This window comes from Rhinopithecus roxellana, chromosome 17 (assembly GCF_007565055.1).
Source record: "Rhinopithecus roxellana isolate Shanxi Qingling chromosome 17, ASM756505v1, whole genome shotgun sequence".
Lineage (NCBI taxonomy): Eukaryota > Metazoa > Chordata > Mammalia > Primates > Cercopithecidae > Rhinopithecus > Rhinopithecus roxellana.
Window position 1 is genome coordinate 78,429,506 of NC_044565.1, and position 26,733 is coordinate 78,456,238.

The 26,733-nt window shown below is 42.9% G+C and overlaps 1 protein-coding gene and 1 pseudogene across 4 annotated transcripts in view; both read left to right on the plus strand.

The window, feature by feature from the left end:
* The first annotated feature begins 418 nt into the window (after positions 1-418).
* On the plus strand, positions 419-835 carry LOC104670093 (annotated as a pseudogene).
* A 7,108-nt stretch (positions 836-7,943) lies between these two features.
* The window catches only part of CRIM1 (cysteine rich transmembrane BMP regulator 1), a 201,307-nt gene continuing 182,517 nt past the window's right edge, over positions 7,944-26,733 (plus strand). For 3 of the 4 annotated variants that reach the window (XM_010373263.2, XM_010373271.2, XM_010373254.2), the window contains exon 1: positions 8,335-8,813. In XM_010373263.2, coding sequence (XP_010371565.1) covers positions 8,480-8,813 — 334 coding nt within the window. In that variant the 5' untranslated portion in view covers positions 8,335-8,479. Of the gene's footprint in view, positions 8,814-26,733 lie in introns of all 4 variants that reach the window. The other variant, XM_010373245.2, reaches the window with a different exon arrangement.

Consider the following 26,733-nt stretch of genomic DNA (forward strand, 5'->3'; position numbering starts at 1 on the left):
CCAGCCAGAGGAAAGGGAATAAGACAATATGCAGGACTGTGGAGAGGGTTCTGAGGCCAGCCCTGAAAAAGATCCCTATCACTTCCATCCATGTTTCATGACTCCAGTTCACTGCAAGAAAGCTGGTAAGTGTCGTCTAGCTGTGTGTCAGAAATGAAGAGAAGGAACAGAGATACTGGTGAGCACCACCATTTCCCACCTGAAAACAGGTAATGAATTCTCATTTGAATGACGAAGTAGTTGCATGATATATAGGATATCAGCAAAAAATATCAGTATTCTGAAGAACATCATAATACCAGAATTTACATTCAAATGCGTGATGTCCATTTGCCAGCAGTTACTTGGAAAAGCTGTCTGCTTGTTCCATGGATACCATCAAGGCCTACTTTTATTTAAAAACTCTTCTTAGTTCAGAGTTCAACAACCAGCTTCCAAGATGCCGCCCAAAGGAAAAACTGGTTCTGGAAAAGCGGGGAAAGGGGGAGCAGCCTCTGGGAGTGACAGTGCTGACAAGAAGGCTCAAGGTCCCAAAGGTGGTGGCAATGCAGTAAAGGTCAGACACATTCTATGTGAAAAACATGGCAAAATCATGGAAGCCATGGAAACGTTAAAGTCTGGGATGAGATTCAATGAAGTGGCCTCACAGTATAGTGAAGATAAAGCCAGGCAAGGGGGCGACTTGGGTTGGATGACCAGAGGGTCCATGGTGGGACCATTTCAAGAAGCAGCATTTGCCTTGCCTGTAAGTGGGATGGATAAGCCTGTGTTTACAGACCCACGGGTTAAGACAAAATTTGGATATCATATTATTATGGCTGAAGGAAGAAAATGAAATCATATAAAAGACTGAAAAATAAAAAATAAAAAAAAATAATAGAAACTCTTCTTTTGATACTTTCTCTAGAACATGCTTTGGTTATTTATAATACTCTCAACAGTGGTAAATCTTCCTTTGAGGGTGAGTTTGATAAAGATTATAAGAAGTAAATTAGAGCCAGTTCGGTGAATGAAGATAATCTGCTTCACTACATGTTCTTCATAATATGCTTATCATATGTTGGGTCAGATAGAACAAACAATGTGTCTTATTTCTCAAGGGACTACACAAGGCAATTCCAAAACAAACATTACACAAATGTGTATGTCAGTGATGTCATTGTTGAAATAAATTGAGCTGTATTTCTTAACACAGATGCCACATAGATTTGGGGAAGAATTTCTACAATTTGGATGTGTGACTCTTCAGGTTATTGAAAGTACATAGTAGAACAGGCAGTGGGGTCGAAAGAAAAGACAGAGAGGTGGGTAGCACTGCAACAGATGGAAATTCCTCCTCTTCACTATAATGCATGACTGGGTCCTCTCTTCTCAATTTTCTTACACTTGTTTTTTCCAACTTTCCGGAAAAAATGTCTATAAGCACAGGATAAATTTTCTTAACCTTTGGATGGTCTCAATAATTTATTCCCTTTTATTAGTTCAGTTTTATAAAAAGCACTCCTTCTTAGGAGAAAATTTTAATTGAGTACATAACACTTTCTTTAAATTTGCCAGGTTACATGATTTGGCAATTTGTAAGGTTAAAACATTTGGTGATCCACAGCTAAACTCTCCTAATGTTGAAGGATCGAATGAAATAATAAATGTGAAAGCAATTTTTTATGTTAAAAAATGTTTAAAGCTTTACAATGTAAGGTGCTTTTAAAGCAACAAGAAATGGTTTTTAACCTGAAGGGCCTCTACACTGGAGAGATGGGAACTTTCATTAAGTGTTTGAGGAAATTTGTGTGAATAAGTTTCTAGAAGGCAATCTGGCAATGCATGTCAAAATGGGCATAACTTTTGATCCCCAAACAACAATTTCACTTTTGGGAATTTGCCAAGGAAAATAAATGGACCAGTGTTGGAAGATTTGGCTAAAAGGAAATGTATTGCAGCTTTGTTTATAACAGTGAAAATGTAAAGCACACAAAACCCCTAAATTTATGTTAATATGGAATCAGTTAAATATAATGCAATATGCACATTCAGTGGAATAATCATCAATGGTAAAAAGGATGCAGTTATTGATTCTAAAGATCAATATGCACATATATGTGAAAGTTAAAGCCAATTATGAGCTAGATACATATCCCATTTTATATTTTATACTGTATGGGGAAAATAAACCTTCAAGGATGTGTCAAAATGTTATCGGTTTTATCTCACCTCAGACAAAACCATTATAGGTGAGGTTTTTCTTTCTTCTTTTTTTCTTGTGTGTCTTTTCTCATTTTCCCCCCAGTAAGCATGTATTTGTAAAATATATATATATTAGAAGTAATATTGCATAGAGTGGATTCTGTCCCCATACTGCCTGAGTTTGAATTCCAATTTTTCCTTTATTGGAAAAGTAAGAGACAGTGTCTCTCTCTGTCACCCAGCCTGGAATACAGTGGTATAATTTCGGCTCACCTCAGCCTCAACTTCACGAGCTCATGCAATCCTCCCACCTTAAGCCTCCTGAGTACAGGCACACCCCACCATGCCTGTCTAATTCATTATTATTATTATTTTGTAGATACGGGGTCTCCTTATGTTGCCTAGGCTGGTCTCAAACTCCTGGGCTCCAGTGATCCACCCAGTTTGGCCTCCCAAAGTGCTGAGATTACAGGCATGAGCCACCACACCCAGCCCAATTTTTCCTTTTAAATAGGTGTAAATGTACCTGTAAAATGCATTACCTACCTCATCAGGTTATATGGAGGATTAAATGTGGTAATATTTTAAGGTAATTTTAAAATATGCACATGGCAAACATTATATAAATATTTGTTATTCAGTAGTTAGGAAAACAATGGTCTTATTTCCATTTTGAGAAAACATTAATCAGTATTTAAACTTTTTATATGCAAATTAGCAAAGAAGACAAGATATTGTCATAGATGTTAGCAATTTTAAACGAGGCCCACACAAAACAACAAAACTGAAAAGAAAAGCAGCTCACTGTTACCCAACTTACTGAATTGAGGTAGTTAAATACACAGGCCCTTAAGGCAGAATAGGACTGGGTTCTAAGCTTAATATCCGTACACATAGCTCTGAGACCTTGGCAACCTCCTATACCTCACAACCCTCCTATACTTCAGATTCCTCGCCTGTAAAAAATGAAGACAACATAAGGCACTAGACATAATAGAAACCAGTGGTCTTACAGGGCTCTTCCATAGATTACTTAAAATAAACTATATGAAGCATCTAGCATGTTGACTAGCAATTAATAAGATCTTTATTAGTGTTAGCTATTACTATTATCATTACCAATTACTGCTCTTTAAAATAAGTCAGAAACTGAAATGGATTTGAGAAAATATCACAGAGGCTAAAATCCCAAGATGAGACAGACTGTCAAAACAGGGCCAACAGAAGATCCTAAGAAGGTAAAAAAAAATGCAATATCTGATCCAACAGATGTTGCACAGCAATGAATGCTGAGATATCAGAGAGCAGGGATTCCAGCTCAAGCATAAAACTTGAGAAGACACTCAATTAGAAGGACTCTAAAGATAACAATAGAAAAGGCGAACAATCATTTTATCCACACGATACCCTGTATGGTTGGTATTCTTGTCCCTGTTTTACAGAGAAGACAGATTCAGAAAGGATAAATACCTTGTTTAAACTTGTACAGAGAGAGAGAGAGAGTCAGAGAGAGAGTGTGTGTGTGTGTATGTGTGTGTGTGTCAGGATCCTAGGCCAAACCTCAAAGAGAACCTGTGTTCTGTGCAGATGTCTTATAACCCTTCTGGTAGTTCTGCAGTAGCTATCATTCACAGGCAGAGTAAATAAGAACCCACTTAGCAAAAATAAAGTATTATGGGGTGGTGATAGAGTTCAGGTTCAGATTCAGAGCCCAAGATGCAGACGGTTGAGCCTCCAAACTAGGGTCTGTCTGTATTACTGCAGTGGCCAAGCCTAGATTAAGTGAGAACCCATATATAAGTGATACCAGCTGAGGAGACCGGAGAGGTGGCATAAGAGGGTGAAACGGGCCAGACCTGTCACCTTGGTTTATTCGTAGCACTTTCTAATACATATGCAACATTTTCATAACACAATGAGGTTTCTTCTCTTGTGCAACTCAATTCCAACAGTATGTGAATCAAACTCAAAGGCAACTTCTACATTTTTCTTTTCATTTCAGGAAGAGAAAATACAAACAGCAGGCAAATCCCAGAGAGTGTGAGTATAGGTGGGAGGCTGGACTAGACACTGTATCGGTAAGGCGGGGTCTCATACTAACATTCTGTTTATTGCCCTCTCATTTCCACTTTCTGCTTAGGCCAAAAAATGGGCACTGTGATTTTCAGACATTTTCAACAATTTATTAATTCCCGGGGTGGCCAATAGAGGGCAGACGATCTCTTCTTCTAGACCTCCATCAGAAATTCCTAATTCCTGGTTCCTTCCAGACCTGTTCCCTGACCCCCCCGACCCCTCCCCACCCCAGCTTCGATGACTCCCTCCTGCCCCTATCAACCCTTTCAAGTACTGATTTGGAAGTATTTACTAAAACCAAGAGAGAAGGGCTGCAGACAATAATATTCAAATATCTTTTGTCTGTAATTCTTCACTCTCCGTTTTTGAACCCATTCATGCATGCATTTTTATAAGTCCTGCCCTCTCCAATGAGCTGACAAGCTAATTGGGTTCAGAGTTATTTAAATAACTATTTATAATGCAACACGATAAATGCTGCAAGCAGAGGTACTTACAAATGCTGTAGAACAGATAAAGAAGCTCAAGAAGGCTTCCCAGAAAGGGAGGCGTTAAACCATATTTCACGTGTGACTCTAATTCTTAACATTCGTTCATGACTTTCAGGGTCCATTCAATTTCAGGGTAATTCTTCCTAGTCCACTTTCACCCATGACACCTGATTGTCATCATGTTGGGCTCGCCTGAACTCTTTCTGTAACCTTAGTCTGGTCTCAGAAGGTAAGAAAATACTTTTGTATTTGAGCCTCAATATCATTGCCTCGGTTTCTCACTACCTTATTATCATCTCTCCTGGATCCCAGAGAAGAAAGAGCTGTTTCATAACTGAGCTCCTGATTCACACACTGGTTTCAGAAAAGCTGCCAGGACCTTGCACGTTTCTCATATGCTACCAGTTACTGGCTTCAAGGAATCCTATTTTCTCTATTGCTTCTATGACTATTAATTCTATGGCAAAGGGCATGTGTAATGTAACTTGATTTTTTTTTTTCTTTTTGAGCTGATACAATCATCTTCGTCTTAAAGAATCGCCCCAGTCCTTTCTAAACCTGACTTGAATTCCTGTGAGAAGTCAACCTTTCTCATTTTGTATCTGTCCATCTACCTTCCAGGTGGTTCTACCTCTGAAGTCCCAGGAACAATGAATAGTCATCTCCATATTATCCTTTGCCTGTGCTCATCTGTAGCTTTCCTTAATCCTTAATATGTCCCCTTAAAAATAAATAGAAGCTGAACTTTGACAATGTTTATTACCTCCTTCTTTCCTAACTACAGTAGCTTTCTCACTTCTGCCTTTTTCTCATCACCTGAGCTTGGCTTTTCCTGTCAGGTCCTACAATGTTATCTGCTACATTTTAATGTCTTTATACTTGCATTTGAACAGAAATACAGATAACCTCCTCTGCAAGAGTGGAAGGGACCTTTTAACACAGAGCAATGATGACAGTTCGTTGGCAGATCCCACAGTGAAGTGCTGCTGCCTTGTTCGGTGATAAGAAAGAACAATGTTTAACAATGTGTATTTTATTTTTCTTCAGTTTTTTTGTTTGTTTTTCTTTTCTTTTTTCTTTTGAGACACAGTCTTGCTCTGTCGCCCAGGCTGGAGTGCAAGGACACAATCTCGGCTCACTGCAACCTCCACCTCCTGGGTTCAAGTGAGTCTCCTGCCTCAGCCTTCTGTGTAGCTAGGATTACAGGCACGCACTACCATGCCCAGCTAATTTTTGTATTTTTGATAGAGACAGGGTTTCACCATGTTTCACCATGTTGGCCAGGCTGGTCTCAAATTCCTGACCTCAAGTGATCTGCCCACCTTGGCCTCCCAAAGTGCTGGGATTATAGGCATGAGCCACCAGGCCCAGTCTCTGGTTTTTCTAATAGAAAACCTAGCATATTTTAAATGATTTTGCCACTTGACACTTATTATGGACCCTGTGGGTATGAGGGCCTTTGGAGATCATCTAATCTGACCTCCCACACAACTGCAGGAATTATTTCATTGCAACAACTCTGTAAACCCCTCTAGAAAATGCAGTGCTCACTCCCCTTTTCCACTGTTGAACATCTTCCTCGTGGCCCTATAATAATCAGTGATAATTAATGAGCCTCTTCCTCTCCTTGGACAAAGAAATATGATAGGAGAAATGTTTAGTTTCTGATGCCAATCATGGGGGAATATTCCACTGGTAACTCTGGCTTTTGGATTCACGATTAGAGAGAGTGGTTAAGCTAAAGTATTTATCATAAGTATAAATTTGTTCCACAAACATAAAATTTCAAAGGTAGCTTTGTTTCCTCTTTCCTTGCACTGCCAGCTATTAACTTTGGGTTCATTAGTCACGATTTTCAGAATCCACTTGGCTGCCACCTTCCTGCAGCCAGACCATCTTGGATCAGAGGGTGGGCCAGCCATTCCCACTTCACACCTGCCACGGGATCGATTTTTTCCCCCATTGACCACAGTCATTTTTTTGTCAATTAATTAATGTTATTCACTTTGGTACCCATCTTGTGAATGGCAGGCCACTACGGAGCGGATTACTACTTCACATCCCATCAGTGACAGAGCCATCATGACGAGAACCTTTTCTGACAACCACTGAAGACAAACCATCTCCACACGGTGCATTTTGCATCACTTCCGTTGCTTCTTTACCTGATTTATCACAAAGACTATGTACCACACATCTTCTTTATTAATGCATTGACAATGAAGATAATGAACACCCACCACTTTTGTCCACGAACTGAGAAAGAAAACGGCAATGCCATATGGCATTAATGGTGCATGACATCTACGGGTACAGTGTCATATCAAGGCGTGTAGTAATCCAATCTTCGGCCTTACTTCAGGGAGAAAGATTCAGCTTTGTTACTTTCCAGTCACTCCCTCCCGTAACACAGCACCTTGGCGCAGACAGCAGAGCGACAAAACCCAGAATGAGGACAGTTAAAATTCAACTCAAGCTACAGCCATCCTAACAGTCCTCCCCAGCTCCCGCGTAATATTTACCAAGACCGTTTAAAGCACTTAATTAATTCACTTCAGCTTCGCTGGAGAGGTCTCAGGGTTCCCGAGACTCCATTACATAATATCTTTTACAAAGTCTATTCCCAGCTCGAGTGGAAGATGGATTCTCATCCAGTGTGCGGAGGTTCCATGCCTTTGCTTCCCTTTCCCGGGGTTCGATCCGGCGGATACCCTCCCGAGGTTGCAGCCATCGCCCCGGCTTGGAGCTTCTGGGGTCCCCGCCACTCTTCGAACTCCAATCTGGCCCCGAAGGTGCAGGCGCCTCGCCCTCCTAGCTCCCAGGCCGGCCGCCGCGGCCACGGTGCCAGCGGGCGCCCGGGACACCGAGACTCTCGCTGCTCGCTGGGTGCGCCCCAAGCCCTTCCGCAGCGCGCCCGCGGTGCCGGGGCCAGAGCCGCGGCTCGGTGGCAGGGCCGGTTCGGTGCGCCGGGCTCGGGGAGGAGGAGACCCAGAGAAGGAGGAGGCGTGTGAGGGAGGAAGGGCCCGGCCGCCCGAGTGGGGGAGGGGGAGGCGGAGGGGGCCGGCCGGGCCGGGGAGGGGGTGGGGGGGCAGCCAATGAGCGGCTGGCGCTGGGGCGGGTGGGGGGGGGCGAGGTCTGGGGGAGGAGGTAGGATGGGGGAGGGCGCAGCCCGAGCGGCGGAGGCTCCAGCCATAAACAAGCGCCCGGCGGAGCGGCGCAGGAGTGAGGCGAGCGGGGCGCGCGGAGCGGACGCCGCGGATCTAGTGCTGCGCCACCGCGCCCACTCGGCAGCTCGGGAGGCGGGGACCGGCCCGGAGGCTGCGCTGCTGCGGGGTTGGCCGACTCGGAGGAGGAGAGGGAGGAGGCGCCGCCAGCCCGGGCTGGAGCTGAGCGCAGCAGCCACCGCCGCCGCCGCGCCAGAAGTTTGGGTTGAACCGGAGCTGCCGGGAGGAAACTTTTCTTTTTTCCCCCTCCCTCCCGGGAGGAGGAGGAGGGGAAGCCGCCGCTGCCGCCGGCGCCAACGCTCGTGGGCTCGGGGTCTGCGCGGCCCGCAGAAGGGGCGGGGGCCTCGCCCCGCGAGGGGAGGCGCGCCCCGGGGGCCCCGAGAGGGGCGGTGAGGACCGTGGGCTGCCGGTGCGGCGGCGGCGGCGCGTGTGCCCCGCGGAGGGGAGGGCGCCCGCCCCGCTCCCGGCCCGGCTGCGAGGAGGCGGCGGCGGCGGCGCAGGAGGATGTACTTGGTGGCGGGGGGCAGGGGGTTGGCCGGCTGCGGGCACCTCCTGGTCTCGCTGCTGGGGCTGCTGCTGCTGCTGCTGGCGCGCTCCGGCACCCGGGCGCTGGTCTGCCTGCCCTGTGACGAGTCCAAGTGCGAGGAGCCCAGGAACTGCCCGGGGAGCATCGTGCAGGGTGTCTGCGGCTGCTGCTACACGTGCGCCAGCCAGAGGAACGAGAGCTGCGGCGGCACCTTCGGGATTTACGGAACCTGCGACCGGGGGCTGCGCTGTGTCATCCGCCCCCCGCTCAATGGCGACTCCCTTACCGAGTATGAAGCGGGCGTCTGCGAAGGTACGGCCGCCCGCTGCGGGCCCCCTCCCACCTGGCCCGCGCAGCCCCCTCGGCGCTGGTTGCGCCGAACAAAGTTTGGCCGAGACTTTCTGCAGGAAAGAGGGCTCCGCGGGAGGAGGGGCGGCCGCCGCCCTCGGGAGAGTGCCCCCGCGGCCCTGCGTTCCCTCTCGCTGCTCACCCCGACGCTTAGCCAGCCGCGGGCGAGGTTGGGTATGGTGGGTGGGGGCGAGCGAGTGGAGGATCGCTCCTGTCCCCGCACTGACGCCCACAAGTGTGGCCGTTCCAGCTGGGACTGGGTTGCCCGGGCTTGCACCCCGAGGTGGGGGCTCCGCGGGCGGGGGGCACTGCGGATTCTGCCGCGCGCGAGCCCCTCGGGGAGCCCGTCCCTACCGCCCTCCCCGCACTGGCGCAGTGTGGCACCGTGAGCTGCACACCGGCGGCGAAAGTCCTTTTTCTGTTGACGGAGGAGACGTGTCTCCAGCTCGCACTCCCCGAGTGACTCTTTTATTATTTTTTCCTTGAGCTCTTTCTTCACCCCCTTCCTCCTCCTCCGCACATAAATCAGTTTCAGCCTCGGAATATGTCAGCCTAGGGGAAGTTACACACGGTGGTTACTCATTTATTTGCCCATTGAAAACGGTCAAAGGCTTTCTCTCCTGAAAGGAAAAGGGGGTGGGGGTTGCACCTGGGAGTGAAAAGTTCTTGCTATTAGTGGCTGCTTTTTAATAGCAGATACCCGCGTGTTTCCTATCGTGTTGCCGGTTCCTCCTTTTTGTTTTTTTGACAGCGGGGATTGTTCTGCTGGCTTCTCCAGCACGCATTGTGCTCTGCGGTGTTGAGATTGACGGAGGGAGAAAGAGATTAGTGGAGTCTTTCTCTTTGGGAAGCCAATGTTGGTGCGTGCTGGCCTTAATCCCTGCCCGCTTGCTTCGGCCTTCAGGGTGCCTGGTGTGGTTTGGGGTCTAGAGCGAGGCAGTGATTTATTTTGATGTGGCTAACGGGGGCAGGGTTCGGTGAGCATCAGTTAAAAGTGGGATCCCTGCTCGGGCTGACGTTGGGCTGACGATGCTGTTCCGGGGGCATCCTGGCGAGTGAGCAGAGCGCACGCAGCAGCCTAGTTTCTGGGGAGGCGGCGAGGAGGGACCGGCGCCCTCTGCCCGGCGTGCCTTCCTCACTACTCACAGTCAGCACAGTCCAGGGAACGGTTTATTCTGAAGCATCTGTGTGTGTGTTTGTTTAGTATGCTGGGATACTGAAAAAGGAGGTGACAGCCTTAAGGATAAAAATGCATCTATTAAAAGGCTACAGTGCTGTGATTCTCTCTCAGTACACACAGACATACACATAGGTACTTATTTATACCTGTCTAGTTTTAGGGTTTGAGCAGTTCAGGAAAATAGGGGAGGCCTTTCTGGTTTGGCAGCTAGTGGGCAGTGATGAGTGAAGGGAACTCTTCTCAGAGGGGAGGGACTTGCTTTGCTGCACACATAAGACATTGGGTTAGAAGAGTTCATTTGCCTGAAGTACAAAAAAGCCTCTCACCTGGTATTGTCCCCTTTTATAACTTGTTTTTATGCCTTACCTCAGGAAAAATGGCCATGAGATTAACTTCTGATATCATTTTATGTGTTTTGACTTTGGAAATTCTGAATGACCTAGACTAAAAGATGCATCTTTGAACCCTGCCATTTGAAGTGTATAACTTAATCCAGCCTCTCGTAAATCTGAAAAGAACAAGCAACATGAAACACAGTTAAATGCAGTGGAAACTGCTGTGCTCCGAGAAGGACTTTTGCAGGTTCTGAAGATTCTAACCCTTGTTTTGTTTCTTCTTAGTCTGTTTCTGGTGAAGGAAATGCTCGGGGAACATTTACAGTAATCGAGTGTTTTGGCAGCAATATCCCATGTCACAGTATAGAGTTATTTTGGCAGTTTGGTGAGCCTTTCATTCCTCTGAAATGATGTGATCCCTCATAGCTTCCTTTTTTCTGGTAACACCCTGTGTGCTTGGTATTCGCTTTGAAATGCTTGGAAGGGTTTGTTGACATGATTATATCTCAATTAGTTTCTCTAGAAACACTTTTAATTTTGCAGGCCTGTTTTCAACTATCAGTATTGTGTGTCCAGGGCACTTCATTTAAAAAAAAAAAAAAATACTGAAAACAGCAGTCAACTTGCATTCTAAATCTGTGAAACCAAAGTAAGGACAGTGTTACCTGGCATGATATAATGGTTGGATTTAGACAGATATTTTCAGTCGTGTGTTTAAAATTTCAATGTTTTCACTTAACGGCAAGATTTATGGAAAGCATGGGATAAGTGATACCCCAACCTCCCCCCCACCGCCATTTTTTAAGAAAGAATTAGAGGAGTCGTTAGATGTCAGCAGTTACCTAGAAGGTATTGTCTCTTGTTTTTCTGTGAGTTTACAAGAAATTTCTGAATGGCCAGTGTTTCCCTCAGTTTCCATTTTTATTCAGAAATTCACGTGGTGAAGCATGGTTATCATAACTAACATGAATAGGAATCAATACATTTTATTCATGTTAAAGTCTCTTGCTGCAATTTTTGCACTAAAATGACCCCTACTGGTTGTATCTGTTAATGAAAACTCTTGAAAACTTCTTATTTAATTGGCTACATTGTAAAAACATATTGCATGGTATAGAAATATTATCATGACTAATCTCCCTGCTTTCAATGACATAATTTAAATACAAATTATATTCTCTGTTTGCCAGCTTGCAGTAATTTTTAGCTGTGTTTACTCTCATACTGGTTTTGCAGGGGAAAAAAATTACGTTTTTAACTGCAGTTCACAAAATGAGTTAGATAAATCATGGAAGAAATGAGCCCCTTTAGCTTGTGGCTCACTGCCTTAGGTTTTTAAGGCATACTGGCCCAGTTGGCGCTCAGTAAAAGTACATGGAATAAATGGAAGAACAATCCTGTCCATAGAAAGAATGCTGAAGGAAAAAAATATGTTCTGAATAATTAATGTGATGAGTTGTGTCCTGTGCACCATGTGAGATGTACACTTGGATTTCTTTTCAGCATTGTTTAGATTGTTATTAAGTAAATTCTGATTTAATTATTCCTTTTGTGATGGGGGCTGGGGGTGGTAAGTGCATTTGAAAAACTGAGCATGGAGCCTGATACCTAAAAGTTTTTTTCTACTTTCTCTCAGTCTAGAAAGTGCTTTTTGGGACTTGGGAGGGTGCAGGTCTCTTTCCTCTTTCCATTCATCTGCTGAGACCTCCTGTTGCTCTTTGCAGCATCCTAACTGGCCTGTTTTCTTGGCCAGGCTGCCTGCCTCCAGGAAAATCACCTAGAAGCCGGAGAAACAAGTGTGGATCCTGAACCCCGGAGAAAGAAATCTGGATGGAAAACATCTTTGGAGGATTGAAGGCAGAGTTTTGAAAAATTAATGAAGTGAGATTTTCTAGAAAGAAGGTTTTGATTGGACAGTGAGATTTGTATTTTGAGCTAAGGGGGTGAGAGCCATTTCTTCTCCCATGTGTAATAGCACTTTATGCTTCTGTAAGGAGTGATGCAAGGTGGAGAGCATGACCAACCTCTCTGGGCAGTTGAAGGGCAGATGGCGACTTGTTTTGGCAGTTTGTACAGACAGAGTGATTAGGAGCCAAGTGGAGACTGCTTGAGTCCCTTTGTTCCGAGGACTCTGTTGTATTGGATTCAGGTGATAGCTATATCGGGTAAGCACCAGCTTTTTTCCTGGTGAGTATTTACTGAGTAGCTTCATCTTTTGGAACTTAGCATTCCATATTTTTCGCCACTGCTGTCTAAAAACGACCTCTTTCAGAATGTAATCCTTTTATTTCCCCCAGGAATTTTAACGTTTCCTTTTACCCAGTTTTCATTGGGCAGTATGTAGAGAACTAAGTATATATAGTGGGGTACTTACAGCAAAAAAACAGAATTTTGTTTCCTGAAACTTGCCATGCAAAGTTTATTTGCTTATCCCTGGAAGACAGTCAGTGAAGATGATGGCTGCTTGGAAGAAAATGTGTACAGGATCTGCTCCAGAGAGCAGGCTGCAGGAGGCCAGATAATGAACCCTAACATTTCGTTTTGCACAAGCCACATGGAAACTGCTCTCACTACTCTGTAATAGGGCTTGAAGTTAAGAGTCCACGAATTTTAATTTACAAATTAAGTAACGGGAGAGGGAGGCAAAATATCAGCTTCTATAGTTAGAAAAATTAAGCTCTTGGATTTGTTTTCGAATAATGGGTTTCATTTTTCCTCTCAGAAGTCCTTAGGTAGAGAGGCAGCCCTTAGATCCCAGAGAGAAACAAGCAGAGAGCCTATAACACTATGTTAACAGGGAGTGGGAAGAGAAACCAACGAAGTAAACAAGGAAATAATTAGTTCCTCTCAAAAGTAAATATTGACAAAACATGGAGAGACCAGCTATTCACTGCACTTAAATAAATGACAGGACTCAGTGACCTTCACTTTGATTGCCAGACTTATAGAATCTTCACTGTTACCAAGGAGTCCTGTCACATAAAACACTTTTCAAAGGGCAAATGGATTGTGTATTATCAGAATGGCAAAAATAGCAAGTCTGAAGATATTTGTTGCCATTCACACATATTGAACATTGACCAGGAAAATCTCCAAGATGTTGGCGGTAGGGTTGTAAGCAGTCAGATTAATGTATGAAGAAAACTGAACAATCCTTAATCTGTGTGGGCATTACATCCATTTGTAGGATGTATTTGGTGACTTGATACAGGTTTCTGTTTTGTGTGGCTTGTTGAAGATGCGATGACCGGGATGAATGAGTGAACAGCTGGGTGAGGCAGGGGACGGCATTGTGAAGTTGGGGGATATCTTATAGATGAAACAGATGACCCTAAGGAAGTAATGAGGGGGTGGACTAAAGAATGACGAATGGGAGAAGGGAAAATATTGAATTCATCTTAGGGCAACTATATCATCCTTTGAAGAATAATCCAAAACACATTCCAGACATTAATTGTGAAATTCCTGAAAAATGTGGGTGTGCTTAACATCTCCCAGGCTATGGTGCAAGCAGAGATGATAGTGTTGCTTTAGCCTGTAAATACAAGAGGGTGGGAGGTGGTAAAATGAGTGGAAGGGAAATATGTTTAGTGAAACGGGTTCCTGTAACACTGTGTTCCTATGGCACATTTGGTATCAGGATTTTGGAGACACCCCAGTAAAGCTCATTTAATTGTTTGAAGGAGAAACAGTAGACCAGCCGAGCATGCATGAATAACACATTGAAAGCTTTCCTTCTCAGAGGTCTAATTCTGCAAAGCTGCATTTTCAAAGATCTGACTTGCCTTTGCATGGAAATCAGTTACTTATTCATTGGTCTTCTATGCTGTACAAGGCCTTCTGCTGGGGTAAAGGGGAAACTGGGGAGCCCAGGGACCTCTCAAACGTATCCTTTGCTCTGTACGCTCTTAAGAAAGACAGCAAGACTGCAAAAAGTCTATATAATGTAAATTCAAGCCAAGTAGAAGTGATTTTGCAAGTCTGTGTATGATTAATTGGCTAGTGAAATATATGGATAAAATTAGTTGTAGGAATCAAAGCATCTGAAGTGATCTCTTCAGGCTCTGGTGGCAAAGCAGAAAGGGGGAATTTGAATTTGAACTAGGTTTAGAATTATGAGTAGTAGCCCTTTCTTTTGGCAGGGGAGGTGATCCTGCCCATTCTCCTTAGAGCGTGTGCAATTTGTCTCAGAGTGTTTCTCAACATCTAAGAATGAAGCTGCATTCTTAATGCTTTAGTAGCTGTGCTTCAAAATGGCAGGTTTCCTTTTGAGAGTGATTTTCTCTTTGTTCTAGTTTGTTTCACTAGTCGGATAAGCGGATAAGCGTGGGCAGTAAACTGGGAGGTGTCCCTTTATCAGCACCTCTCAGCTTCACCCACCCTGCTGCTTGCCCTGGTATCAATTCAAGAACTTGGGGCCGGCTGGCTGTGGTGGCTCATGCCTGTAATCCCAGCACTTTGGAGGGCTGAGGCAGGTGGATCACCTGAGGTCAGGAGTTCAAGACTAGCTTGGCCAACATGGTGAAACCCTGTCTCTACTAAAAATACAAAAAAAATTAGCTGGGCGTGATGGCGGGCCCCTGTAATCCCAGCTACTGGGGAGGCTGAGGTGGGAGAATTGCTTGAACCCAGGAGGCGGAGGCTGCAGGGAGCTGAAATCGCACCACTGCACTCTAGCCTGGGCAACAAAGCGAGACCCTATCTCAAAAAAATAAATAATTTAAAAAAAAAAGTAGATCTTGGTTTATGGGGTCAAATCTGCATCCTGCTTGTGTGTGTCTCAGTTTTCTCATCTGTGTAGTCAGGTTAATAATAGGGTTGCTAGGATTCAGTGCATCCCTAAGAAGTGTTAAAAGAATGACTGACACATGGAACATGCTTCCTAACAAGGCTCCTAACCAGTATAAGTGAAACAATTTTACATGGATTCAGTCTCTTGTTCTACTTGATCCTTATCTACCTCAGTCATTGATCGTAAGCAGTTAAGGAGGTTGGGCTCTTAGAAAGGGAGCAAATTGTTACTGAATTCAGCAGTTTTCACCGCCCCAGCCCCCACCCCCATGAGTATTTTTTTATACCTTGTCTAAATAATTTCTACAAAGTTTGTATGTTTTGAGTAATGCTTTAGGTCTGATACTATTTTGCATTGATTTGTAGGAATTATAAATGCAACCATTTATATGTGAGCAGATAATTAAAAATATTTACTTTGGGGAGGAGGTAGAGGACCTAGATGTACTATAATCAGCAATGTGCACTTTGCTTCACATTATCTTTTGGGAGGAAATTTTGCTCCTAGCTCCTGACTGTGCACACTGATGACCACTGCAGGATTTGGCCTGGCTTGAGCAAGGAAACAGCTTGTACTGACACAGCTTGACGCCATGGGGGCTGTGGTTCCAACCTGCTGCTGCAGTTGGTATAAACGAGGCAAAACCAGAGGTCAGAGGATTATCCATTCCTCTGTTCTTTTTCTAGCTCTACCTGTTTTGCTGCCATTCTTCTGCCTGCAAATATTTACTGAGCATCAGCTATGGGTCTTGTCGCTGTGCTATACGGTAGTGACACCACTTGTGTAAGCCAGTTTTCCTGTTATCGGGACCTCTTAGGTTCGCTGTGGGAGTTAAATGAGATATAACTGTGCTTCTAAAATTTTAGTGGGCACATAAATCACCTGGGTATTTAAAAATGCAAGTTCTGATTAAGTTAGTCTAGGGTGATGCCTGTGATTCTACATTTCTAACAAATTCCTGGCTGATGCCAGTGTCGCTGGTGCCAGGACCACACTTTAAGTAGAAAAAAGCTAGTACCTATGTATACCGCATGTAACACAGAGTATGGCATATTAAAAGACCTGATAAATGTTACCTGCTATTATAGTCATTATTTTTCAGCCAAGATAAGATATGGGCCTTGTTTTCACATAGGCCATGGTCTGAGGGTAAATTGGAAAAACAGACAATTCATTACAAACCAGTTTAGTAAGCCGTGAGATACGGAAGTGTCAAGCATGTCAGGAGCAAGTAAGAGGAACTGTCACCCAAATCTGACTACCAGGAAAAGTTTAGTGGAGGATGCAGCAACAAGAAAGACCTGAGGGTCTCCTCTCCTCCCTCCTTTTTCCCACACTTCTTGTGCAGGATGTTTTAGGAAAAAGAAAATAGGGCTTGGAGCTAGGCAAACCTGCGTTGACATCTTAACTCTGTTATTTTTTTTATTGTGAGATCAGCTTGTTTAGTTTCTCTGAGCTTCAGTTTCCTTATCTGTGAAACTGGAATATTAATAGTTTTCTGTTAGGTAAATATTGTAGTGAGGATTAGAGATTTATATATATGATTACATAGATGTATATATGAGATTATATATGTGTGTATGTATAGTGTGTGTGTGTATACACTAGTTTCTGGTACCAAGTAGATTTTTTAAAATAATATTAATTTTAATTTCCATTCTATTTTCTGTCCTTTCTCATTTTCCCCTTTGTTAGCTTTCTCTGTAAGTTTAAAAATTTACTTTGTGGACACACATCTCTACAAAGAGGTGGGGATTTCAAGGGGGAATTCGAATGTCAGATGTTTGTCAAAGAGAAAAGAACTGTGAAGTACTGAGAACAGGGGGCTGGGAGTACAGGGCTTGCGGACCAAGGAAACATGCATTGGTTTGATCCCGTGCAACTACAATTCCCAGCACCTTTGGCATTTCAGCAGAATGTGAACACTTGCTTGATTTTGTGCTTTGAGCCCCTACATCCAAAGAGCTATTTCAAATTAATATTTATTCTAAAAATGGCCTTTTATTATTATTATTATTATTATTATTATTATTATACTTTAAGTTCTAGGGTACATGTGCATAACGTGCAGGTTTGTTACATATGTATACTTGTGCCATGTTGGTGTGCTGCACCCATCAACTCGTCAGCACCCATCAACTCGTCATTTACATCAGGTGTAACTCCCAATGCAATCCCTCCCCTCTCCCCCCCCATGATAGGCCCTGGTGTGTGATGTGCCCCTTCCCGAGTCCAATGGCCTATGGTTTTATAACAGTGAATTAAATTTCATTTTATTGTTAGAACTTTCTGAGGATTTCTGGACATCACTGGAGACGTTGGAGACCCCAAGGATATAGCCAGGCCAGGTTGATATATCTCACTGAGGTTACGGAAGGAAGCAGCAGCAAGCCTAGCCGGTTCAGAGACCACTGTGGGCTTGGGAATGAGCAGGAGAGGGTGTGAGGGCCAGAGGCCATCTGTGTTGCTTTTCTCTCTCCCAGGCATTCTAGCCGTCTTTGATGTGCACTAATACTTCAGGTTGGCCGTGGATTTGCACTGTCTCTAGGGAGTCTTTGTGATACAGTATAGTGTGGGGTAGGGCTAACACCTAGAATCAAATCATGTTACTATATCTTTAGTTCTTAGTGTAGGTATGGTCCCATTTTAGGAGAACAGAGCTATGTATTCCTTTTTTTTTTTTTTTTTTTTTTTTTTGAGACAGAGTTTCACTCTGTCGTCAAGCTGGAGTGCAGTGGCGCGGCGCGATCTTGGCTCACTGCAACCTCTGACTCCCTGATTCAAGCGATTCTCCTGCCTCAGCCTCCTGAGTAGCTGGGATTACAGGTATGTGCCACCATGCCAAACTACTTTATGTATTTTTATAGTAGAGACGAGGTTTTACCATGTTGGCCAGGATGGTCTCCTGACCTTGTGATCTGCCCACCTCGGCCTCCCAAAGTGGGATTACAGGCGTGAGCCACCGCACCTGGCTCAGAACTACATTTCCTTAACTGTGACTCTTTTCTTTGTGACTGAAAATAAGTATCATTTTTATCCAGTAAATGTTGGCTGAGAATTCATAAGGTATATGCTTTAAATTGGCTTTTGTGAAACAAGGAGAAAGAACTTGATGAAGAGGAAAATCCTTGGAATCAGTGGTTTACGACTTTTTTTTTCCTTCTTGATGACTGAACCTTATTATCGCATAGTAGAAATTGGATTTTCTTCCAGAAACTTCTTTAGTACCTCTCATTTGTAGCACTTTTATCAAGAGTGCTAGTATTCAGACATGTAACCTACAAACAAAATGAGAAAGACGTCAGAATAACACCCTAATTCAGACTATCCTGAGAACATTTATCTTCTGAATATTTTAAGAAAGAAAATTAAGTGTTAATTATATTGTAGAGTGTTGTCATTTTATACTTCAAGTTCCTGAGAAGAGAATTTGAACAGTTTGCTATTTGGAAATTTTAGCAACCAGCTACCTTGCCTGTGGAACATTTAAAAAAAAAAGGAGAGGGAGTAGATGGTGGTCCATAGGCTGTAACTAGAAACTGTGCCTGTCTTATGTAGCATTTCAAAACAAAAATCGTAAACAAACATCTCAGATTCAAAACAGAAAGGAATTTCTGGCAGGGCAGAATGAAACCTGAGACTGCAGAGTCCCAGTCTACAAGAGGTAACTTATTTAGCTTCTTATCCAAAGGCCACAGCAAAACGTTTCACAGCTGTGATTAAACAAAAGGCATCTTTTGTTGGAGAATTGTGATACTTCTTTTTAAGACTGCAAAAGACCTGCCAAAATAAGGCAAAGCTACCTTGAGGATGTTTGACCTGAACTAGACTGTATGAAGTAGTTGGACCACTTCGGGCCTTATGGTGTGAGGAATGTGGGATGCATAGGCTTGGACCCCTGTGTGTGTGTGTTTATAAGTGCGTAGAGATAGAATATTCCATCATGTTATCAAATGCAGATCTTGAAAACCTTTTCTCACTTTCCATAGTTGGGAGCTTTGCTTTTTTTGAAAACTACGGGCTTTTACAGTCTGAGTGAGGAAAAGGGATGGATTTTAGGCAATTTTATCTCTGAAAGTCAAAGTAGAAGGATTTTTAAACAGTTGGAGACAGAATGGGTATATTGTGTGCTTTTCAGAACCACTGAGTTCCTATATTTCAGGCAGATTTTAAGAAGATGTATTACCACTACCTATCACATAAAAATGAAAGACCAAGTAAATTTCTGTATTTTAATCAAGAGTGTGACTGTATTTGTGTATATCCTAGCTTGTTTCAGAAAGGGTTTGAGGCTGCCCAGAAAGGTAAATATTACAGAATTCTTGTATATGATAACATGATGGAGAAAAAAACAGCCATGACTTTTGAATCCCCCTTCATCCCTTAATAGCCCAGTGACTTAAATAAAACCCCTCAACTTCCCTTGGCATCACTTTGCCTTAATTTGTCAAAAGGGAATTAAATAGTTACCTACCTGAAGACAGGGGAACTGAATCAGATGATATCTTAAGGTCCTACTGGTCATAAGATCTATGTTTTTATGACCTAGAAGTGATAGACAGGAGTCAAATATTACCTTGTGTTTGCAGAGTCCGGGAAGGAAAAAGTGGTAGTGTCTACATGACTGCCAGGTGCTGTAGACAGAAGGGCTTAGAGGAAAAGATCAAGAGTTCCTCCATGGTTATGTTTATCCAGCAGCAGTGGAGACAGCAAAGCATAGTGTTGGGAAGTTAGTGACAGCTTTTAAATGCCTGAAGTCTTTTAAATCATATTCACTGTGGCCTAGTCTGGATTCAGGGTAGAACTCAAACCTCTCTTATGCCTTCGCTGCCTTCCCTTTCTCCATTTTCTTATGTACCTCATTAATTATTAAGACTATGAGGTAGGTAGGTGACAGAGACTGCAAAGGGAGAAGCTAGAGGGAAGACAGGCCAAAACTTGCCCATATTCACATGCGCATTTCTGCCTCTGACACTAGGAGAGAGTTGAGTAATTGCTGTTCTCCCTAATACTGCGGGCAGCAGCCGAATTCTCCACATTCTTTTACCTTTGCTGCTGTTTTCACTTGCCAGGGAGTTTCCTTAAGGAGCAGACTGAATTTAAAGAAACATAGCAGTAGTAGTGCATGAAAGCGGGTGGGGGGTCACTGGCCAAACGTGGCATGTTGGTGCCTCACGTTGGGAGGATGAAAGGATGATTCCTGCAGAGGGACATGCCGCACACTGTGCAAGCTCCCTCACCTCTGTGTACGGCTGAGCCACTGACCAGGAAGCTCTTTGCTTGTAGGTGAGACAGCAAATATTCACTAAATATGTTTCAAGTACAAGCCAACTGCGAAGCTTAGAAAGTTGGCCAGAAACTTCACCCTTCCTTTGCGTGTTGTCCAGCGGCAGGGCATTGAGCGAGGTTAGGTAGTATGAACCTGTGGCTCTAAAACTTAAAGTAATGGGCATTATTCGAAAGAATGTGATGCCCAGCAGGGCTTCCAGTGTATATTAGCAATCAGCTTGCTTGCCTTGTGGTTATCACATTTTTTGCCAAGAGCAGCCTTCCAGAATTAGGTACTAGTTAATTCCCATTGGGCATTTATTCATTAATAAGTCTGCTGAATGTGAAATATTCCATTTGGGAGTATGTGATATGAGAAAACTCAACGGCTAATTATTACGTAGCTCTCTTCCATGATTCTCACTTTCAGTGCAATTACCTAAACCACCAATTCCTAGCTATGTAAACTCACATACTTTTTAGTTTTCTATAATGTTTTGCTTTTTTTTTTTTTCACTCCAATCTGTGAAATGGTTAAAGATTTACTAATACCTGAGTAAACATTTTATGTTATACTATGGCTTACTCTTTCTTTCCGTTCTAAAAAGATAGTATCAAAAGTTAAATCCTGTTCCAGATCTTACCCATCTCTCTTCCAGGCTAGATTTCTGGGATGGGGTGGTGTTAATTTACTAACCTGAGCTTTTGACCAAGCTAGGGTCTCCTTTACTCTTCTTTTGGCATGTAAATAGGTCTTTATTTGCTTTTCTTCCAGGTTGGTTGGTGCATATTAGCTTAAGAACTTTTAAACCTCTGCAGCAGTAATGAGAATCTGCATGCCAGGGTCCCAGCATTTCTCTACAAAGCAGCCCGTGAATGCATGTGTGTTTGCTGTAGTGAGGGGTCTATGTTAGAAGGTCAGTTAGAGACCCCACTTGCCCACATCTGTGTGCTGTGGTTCGGCCCTCCTCCTCTGGTGGATCCCTACCACAGCCCAGTGCCTGCTGGATCTCAAGTGTCCTGAAAGCCATTGGAAAGATGCTTTCCAGCAATCTTAACATTTACCTCCATGTTCTTCCTAGCAAGGATGGGTGCACACAGCTTTCCAGCTACTGGTCAACCAGCCACTGGCAGAAGGTGGTGCAAGAGTCAATTCCTCTGTGAGGATCCCTTCCTATAACAGTGTCTGCACTAACCACAAAAAGTTCTGTAGAAATGTTTGCAGGGGGAGCTTTTGACCTGCAAACATTTTTCAGAACTTTTTGCCATATAGGAACATATGAAATGTTATATGCAATATAAGTCGGAAATGTTGCCATGGGAACATTCGAGAAGATGATAAATGTGAGAAAAGTAATACAAGTTTATACAACGAGGATCTGTACAAGGTTGTGGTAGATTTGCTGGCCTAAAAAGATGTACTCAGGATAGTAAACTGTTGGGCCCCTGAGTGGGAATACTCTTTGAGAGACAGGAAGCTAATTCCTTCTTTGAATGTGTAGTTAACTTTGTGCCATTGGATGTAGGGTGTGCGCGTGCATGTATATTTTTTCAGTTGCTGAGGGCGTAACACAAAGAATACTGTGCATTGTATTATACATGTGCTGGAAACAACGCCCCAGCGTGAAGCAAGTTGACTGTAGTATCTACTCTGTAGATCAGCAAACTGAAAATGATTTCTTAATAAAAGGCTGCACATTGTTTTACTTCTTGCATTTGAAAAAAACAGTTGTAATTAAGATGCTTTGAGTTTTAAACTGCCTGTTAGTTGGGATATCTGTAAGTAGGCAAGTAGAGCTTCTGAATATTGCTGACTTATTTCTTGGTGATTGGGACAAAAGTGTTTTTTTTTTTTGGTTTTTTTTGGGATTTTTTTGTTGTTGTTTTTTTAATAGTAGGCCATCATTAAACAGTTTTTGACCTTACGCAGAAACTTTAGATGTGACAGCGGAAAGAAACAGCAGAAATTTAGAGTGAGAAATGGAAGACCTCTGTAGGGAAATAAGTAAAATAAAAGAAGCTAGAGGTGTTTTTTGTTGGTAGTAGATGAAATTATTTTCAAACACTGTCCTGGGAAAAGGTGAGCCCTCAGCAACCAAGTTTATTGATTATCTACTCAGGAAATTGTATTAGATGCTTTGGAAAGAGAAAGGAAAAGAAAAGACTTTCTGCCAACTGAGGGCTGGAAAACTTGAGGGAGATAAAGTATTTGCATGCTTTAATAACATAAAGCATGTCCAAAAGAAATACATAATTACAGCTGTGTTTGGCACTGAAAATAATCCAGGTATTATATTTTTTAAATTGTGTGTGAATATGTAAGCGAATGCCCTTGAGTCAGAAATGCTTGGGCGATAATATTTCTTGAGAGAATGGAAAAGTAGATTGTATTAGGAGCTAGAAAGAGAGAGAAGGGATAAAGGATGACCACTAATTAAGAAGGAACAGTGAACTTTTTTTCTTCAGAAGGGACATATTTCAAATGCATAGTTATTCCACCTCTACTTCTAATCTTAGTATAATAAGCATTAACTTCCCACAGGGCCTTAGTAGTCTGCATGTTATTACTAAAAGCCCACAGGTAAGGGAAAATTAGACCCCTAAAGACCTGACCATCTTGCTCCTAAAGTTTTAGGTTTTCCAACTTTATTTCCAGTTTATCTTGGACAAAGAGCTCAGAAAATTAGGAGATGTGGTCAACACATTCTTCTTAATATCTAGTGCAACCAAAGACTTGGTAAAGCCAGCAACTGGAAAATGGGCATGGTGTCAGGTTTCAGACTCCCCCATAGTTGTCTTCACGTCCTTTAAAATGTGTTTGCATCCCTCAAACCCTACCACTTTTTGCTCTTTCCTTTGTGAAGCCTTCCTGCCCTGCCCAGGAAAAAGTAATGCCATCCCCCATCCCCCAGTGACCGTAAATAGCACTTTCTCCTTCCCGTGTTATAGCACTTTTCATACTGTGTTAGAGTTCACATTTCTGTCTCTCTGCCTCATTGTGATCTATTTGAGTGCCAGGATTGTGTGTTATTCTAGCGCTTGGCACACAGGAAGAACTCAATGAGCATTTGTTGACTAAATCTAGAGTCAAGGTCATCCAAGATATTATACAAAAACTCTTTCATCGAACCGTTTGGTCTGCACTGTGGAAACTGAAACGAATGGCACTCCCCATTAAGAGAATCCCAGTGAGAAGCTGTAGCATTGCAGGTGGAAGCTCAAACTGGTTAACTTTGCTCATGCCCATCAGTCTTAGAATATTTTGTAATGTTTCCATGATGAGTTAGTTTCACCTGTATTTTTTTGGCGAATATTTAAAGATAATTTTTATTTGTGTGGACTTTTCCTCTTGTCAGTTTGTCATAAAGGTGTCATCTTTCATTCACTAAGCCCTCATCAGCTTGTAAGAATTTTCCTTGTGGGTGGTTGCTTGTAACCTTCTCTTGACTGCCAGTGATCTGATGTACTAAACAGTTGAGAGATACTGTGGTCACCAACTGCTTGTAAACAATAACTGATAAATCGGTTATAAATTACTTTATCAACACACTTCAGATGACCATATCATCATGACTTGGTGATAGCAAAATAGACTTCTGGATTCTTAGCAAATCCAGGATTGTGTCTTAATAAACATTTATGTTGATTAATCAGAAGGGTGTTTGCTTTAAGAAACATATATTGAATGTTCAATATGTGAGTGCCGTGTGCAGTATGATGCAACCTGTTTACTGCTTCAGGTGATCTTCAGATATCCTAAGGAATTTTTAACTGTACAGCTTCTTTGGGGAAGGAAATCCTAAGCCAACAACTTGAGGGTGGAAGTGTGTGACTGTGAATAATTAAAATGCCTCACAATGGTGCGAGCAGGAATTCCATAGGAATGCACTTTAAGGCATTTAGGAAAGCAAAATTCCGTTTGGATTTACTCCAAACCCTATGACTTCAGAGACAGGAATTTTTGATGATTAGTGGCTGGAGCCCCAACTTGTTATTTAGTAATTCCACATTCACTGTGGAATTGTTTTTTCTGTAGCACTAGTTATAAGTTCTTTGTTTGTTTTTCTAAAGGTTTTAAGGAGGTTTACAAATTAAGATGGAATAAGATATTAGAAACTTAAGGATACATAGCAAATTAAAACCTTGATACATTTGGTGCTAAACTTTTCAACTGCTAAAGATAGAGAGTTTTGGCCAAGATAAAGTATATGTAGAGTCAAAGACACATGCAGAATTCTCTTGGATATAAGCTCAGGTACCTGTGCCATTTTATCACTTTAGTCAATGTGCCCATTTCCTTAGGGCAGGTTTAATTTTCTGCTGCAGCATGGCCTTTCAGCTTTCCCGAGTTCACAATGCTCATCTCATACCCGATGGAAATTGTTGATAATGTTAGTGTATGGTGGCTTACCCAGTAGCCCACTTCAGATCCTTTTATTGATCATCACCAGTTACAAAAGTTTTAGGAAAGGGAAGGAGAGAAGCTGGAACTGATGGCTAAGTAAAGTTATAGCTGTAGAGCTCTGGTTGTCCATAATGAACAGTGGCAATGAACAGTGAAGATTTAAGGAGGGTTATTTTTTGAGGGTCCACTGATGATTTTCCTATAACTCTTTAAAAATATTTTTTAAAGTTTTATGTGGCTTCATTACTATTGAAAGCTTAAAAATCTGTTCCTCGACTTTCTAGGCAGGTATGTTCTCTTTTGAGTGTTGCCTTCTCTAAGACTTTATCAACAGCAGGAGTATTTGAGCTGATGGCAAGTGCTGCCAAAATGAGAAGTGTATGTGTTTCTCAAAACTCGTGATCTCACAGTTAAATCGAGGGTGTAGGTAAAGGACCCAGAACTGTTCTTGCTGATGGAATAGCACACTTATCCTCAGACTTTAGTAGAGTAGATGAATGGAGGCTGAGGACTGGGGAACACTCTTGAAGGAGGGAGTGCCCATCAGCCTGTAAGCCAAAGTAAACAGTTCTTGTAACTGAAAAATAGACTTCCTGGAAGGACAGAACCGGAGAAGTGGGTGTGAAGTGCAACCAGCAAGTACCATTTTCAGTGATACAGACAGCTGGGTTAACCTGAGTCCTGACAAGAACCTCTCAGAGCTATTTGGGGAAATCAGTTGCTTGAACCAGCCTTTGACTGGCCTATCGTGCCTACAGCTGTACCTAAAGATGGCACTTGGGGAGAAAAGGTCGCATTTGTGATAGAGAAAGCAAACCGATGGGGCATTTTGAGAGGTAGAAATGAAGTCATCAGTAGGGGAGCCAGTGGACCAGCGGAATGGCCATATGGGAAGGTATCCCTGAGCCTGTATGTATGGAAATGCAGGCATCCTTCTCTGTCAGTCTTTTGTCACAGTGAGAAAATGTCATTACAGTGGACAGCTGTGCACACGTTGGAGATTATGTGATGTGTGCACATACTTGTGCATGTGCATCCATGTGTACAACATGCACACCTGCCAAAAGGATGGCTCACAGGGTCATGTGCATGTCCTGATAGTCTATTATGTCCATTCTTCTATGATAGGAGTATGTTTTTCTAACTGAAGCTGTTAGGTTCTGTTAATTCCAACAGAAAAAAAAAAAAATCTGCCTCTGGCCATCATTCGTTAATTTACATAGATTGGATACTTGTAGTCGGTCTCCTAAGTGGCTTACATAAAGCTGTGGGTGTCCTTTCCTGTGTCTTCTCTTCTGCAGTTCCTAAGGTACCTACCAGGTTTATATTGCTGATGTCCTGCCCATACTATGTGTCAAGAAAGGTAGACTATCAAAAAGTATCTCTGCAGATATTCCTTAGAAGTTTTCATGCCCAAAGATTCTCAGAGCTTAGTTGCGTGAGGAAAGGGGCCTTGCCTTGTAAAAAGAGACCGAAACCCCTTATTAAAGGGGTCACTCAGAAAAAGGTATTATCTAAATTCCCTCTTGGTAGTTTTATTTCTTGAATGTATTCCCCGTCACTAGCTATGTGTGCTGGAGCCAGTTGTTGGACCCACTGCCATCCTTTAAAGAATACTACTCTAAAGGGAACATAACTTTACTAGACAGTTTGGGAAATAGAAGAAACAGTTATCTAAAATGCTCTTGTTCCAAACACAAAAACTAGCTTCATGTTTTTATATATATCCCTGCCTAGTCTTACTCTATAGACATCCTTTTTCCCCCCACACATCTTGTGTCATGTTTTTTTCCCCCACCTAACATCTATCAAATACATTGTCCTATGTTGCTACCTTGTCTTCATTATTATGATTTGTCAAGTAATTGGGTTGTACTGACTGCAGTGTTACTCCTCATTTCCTT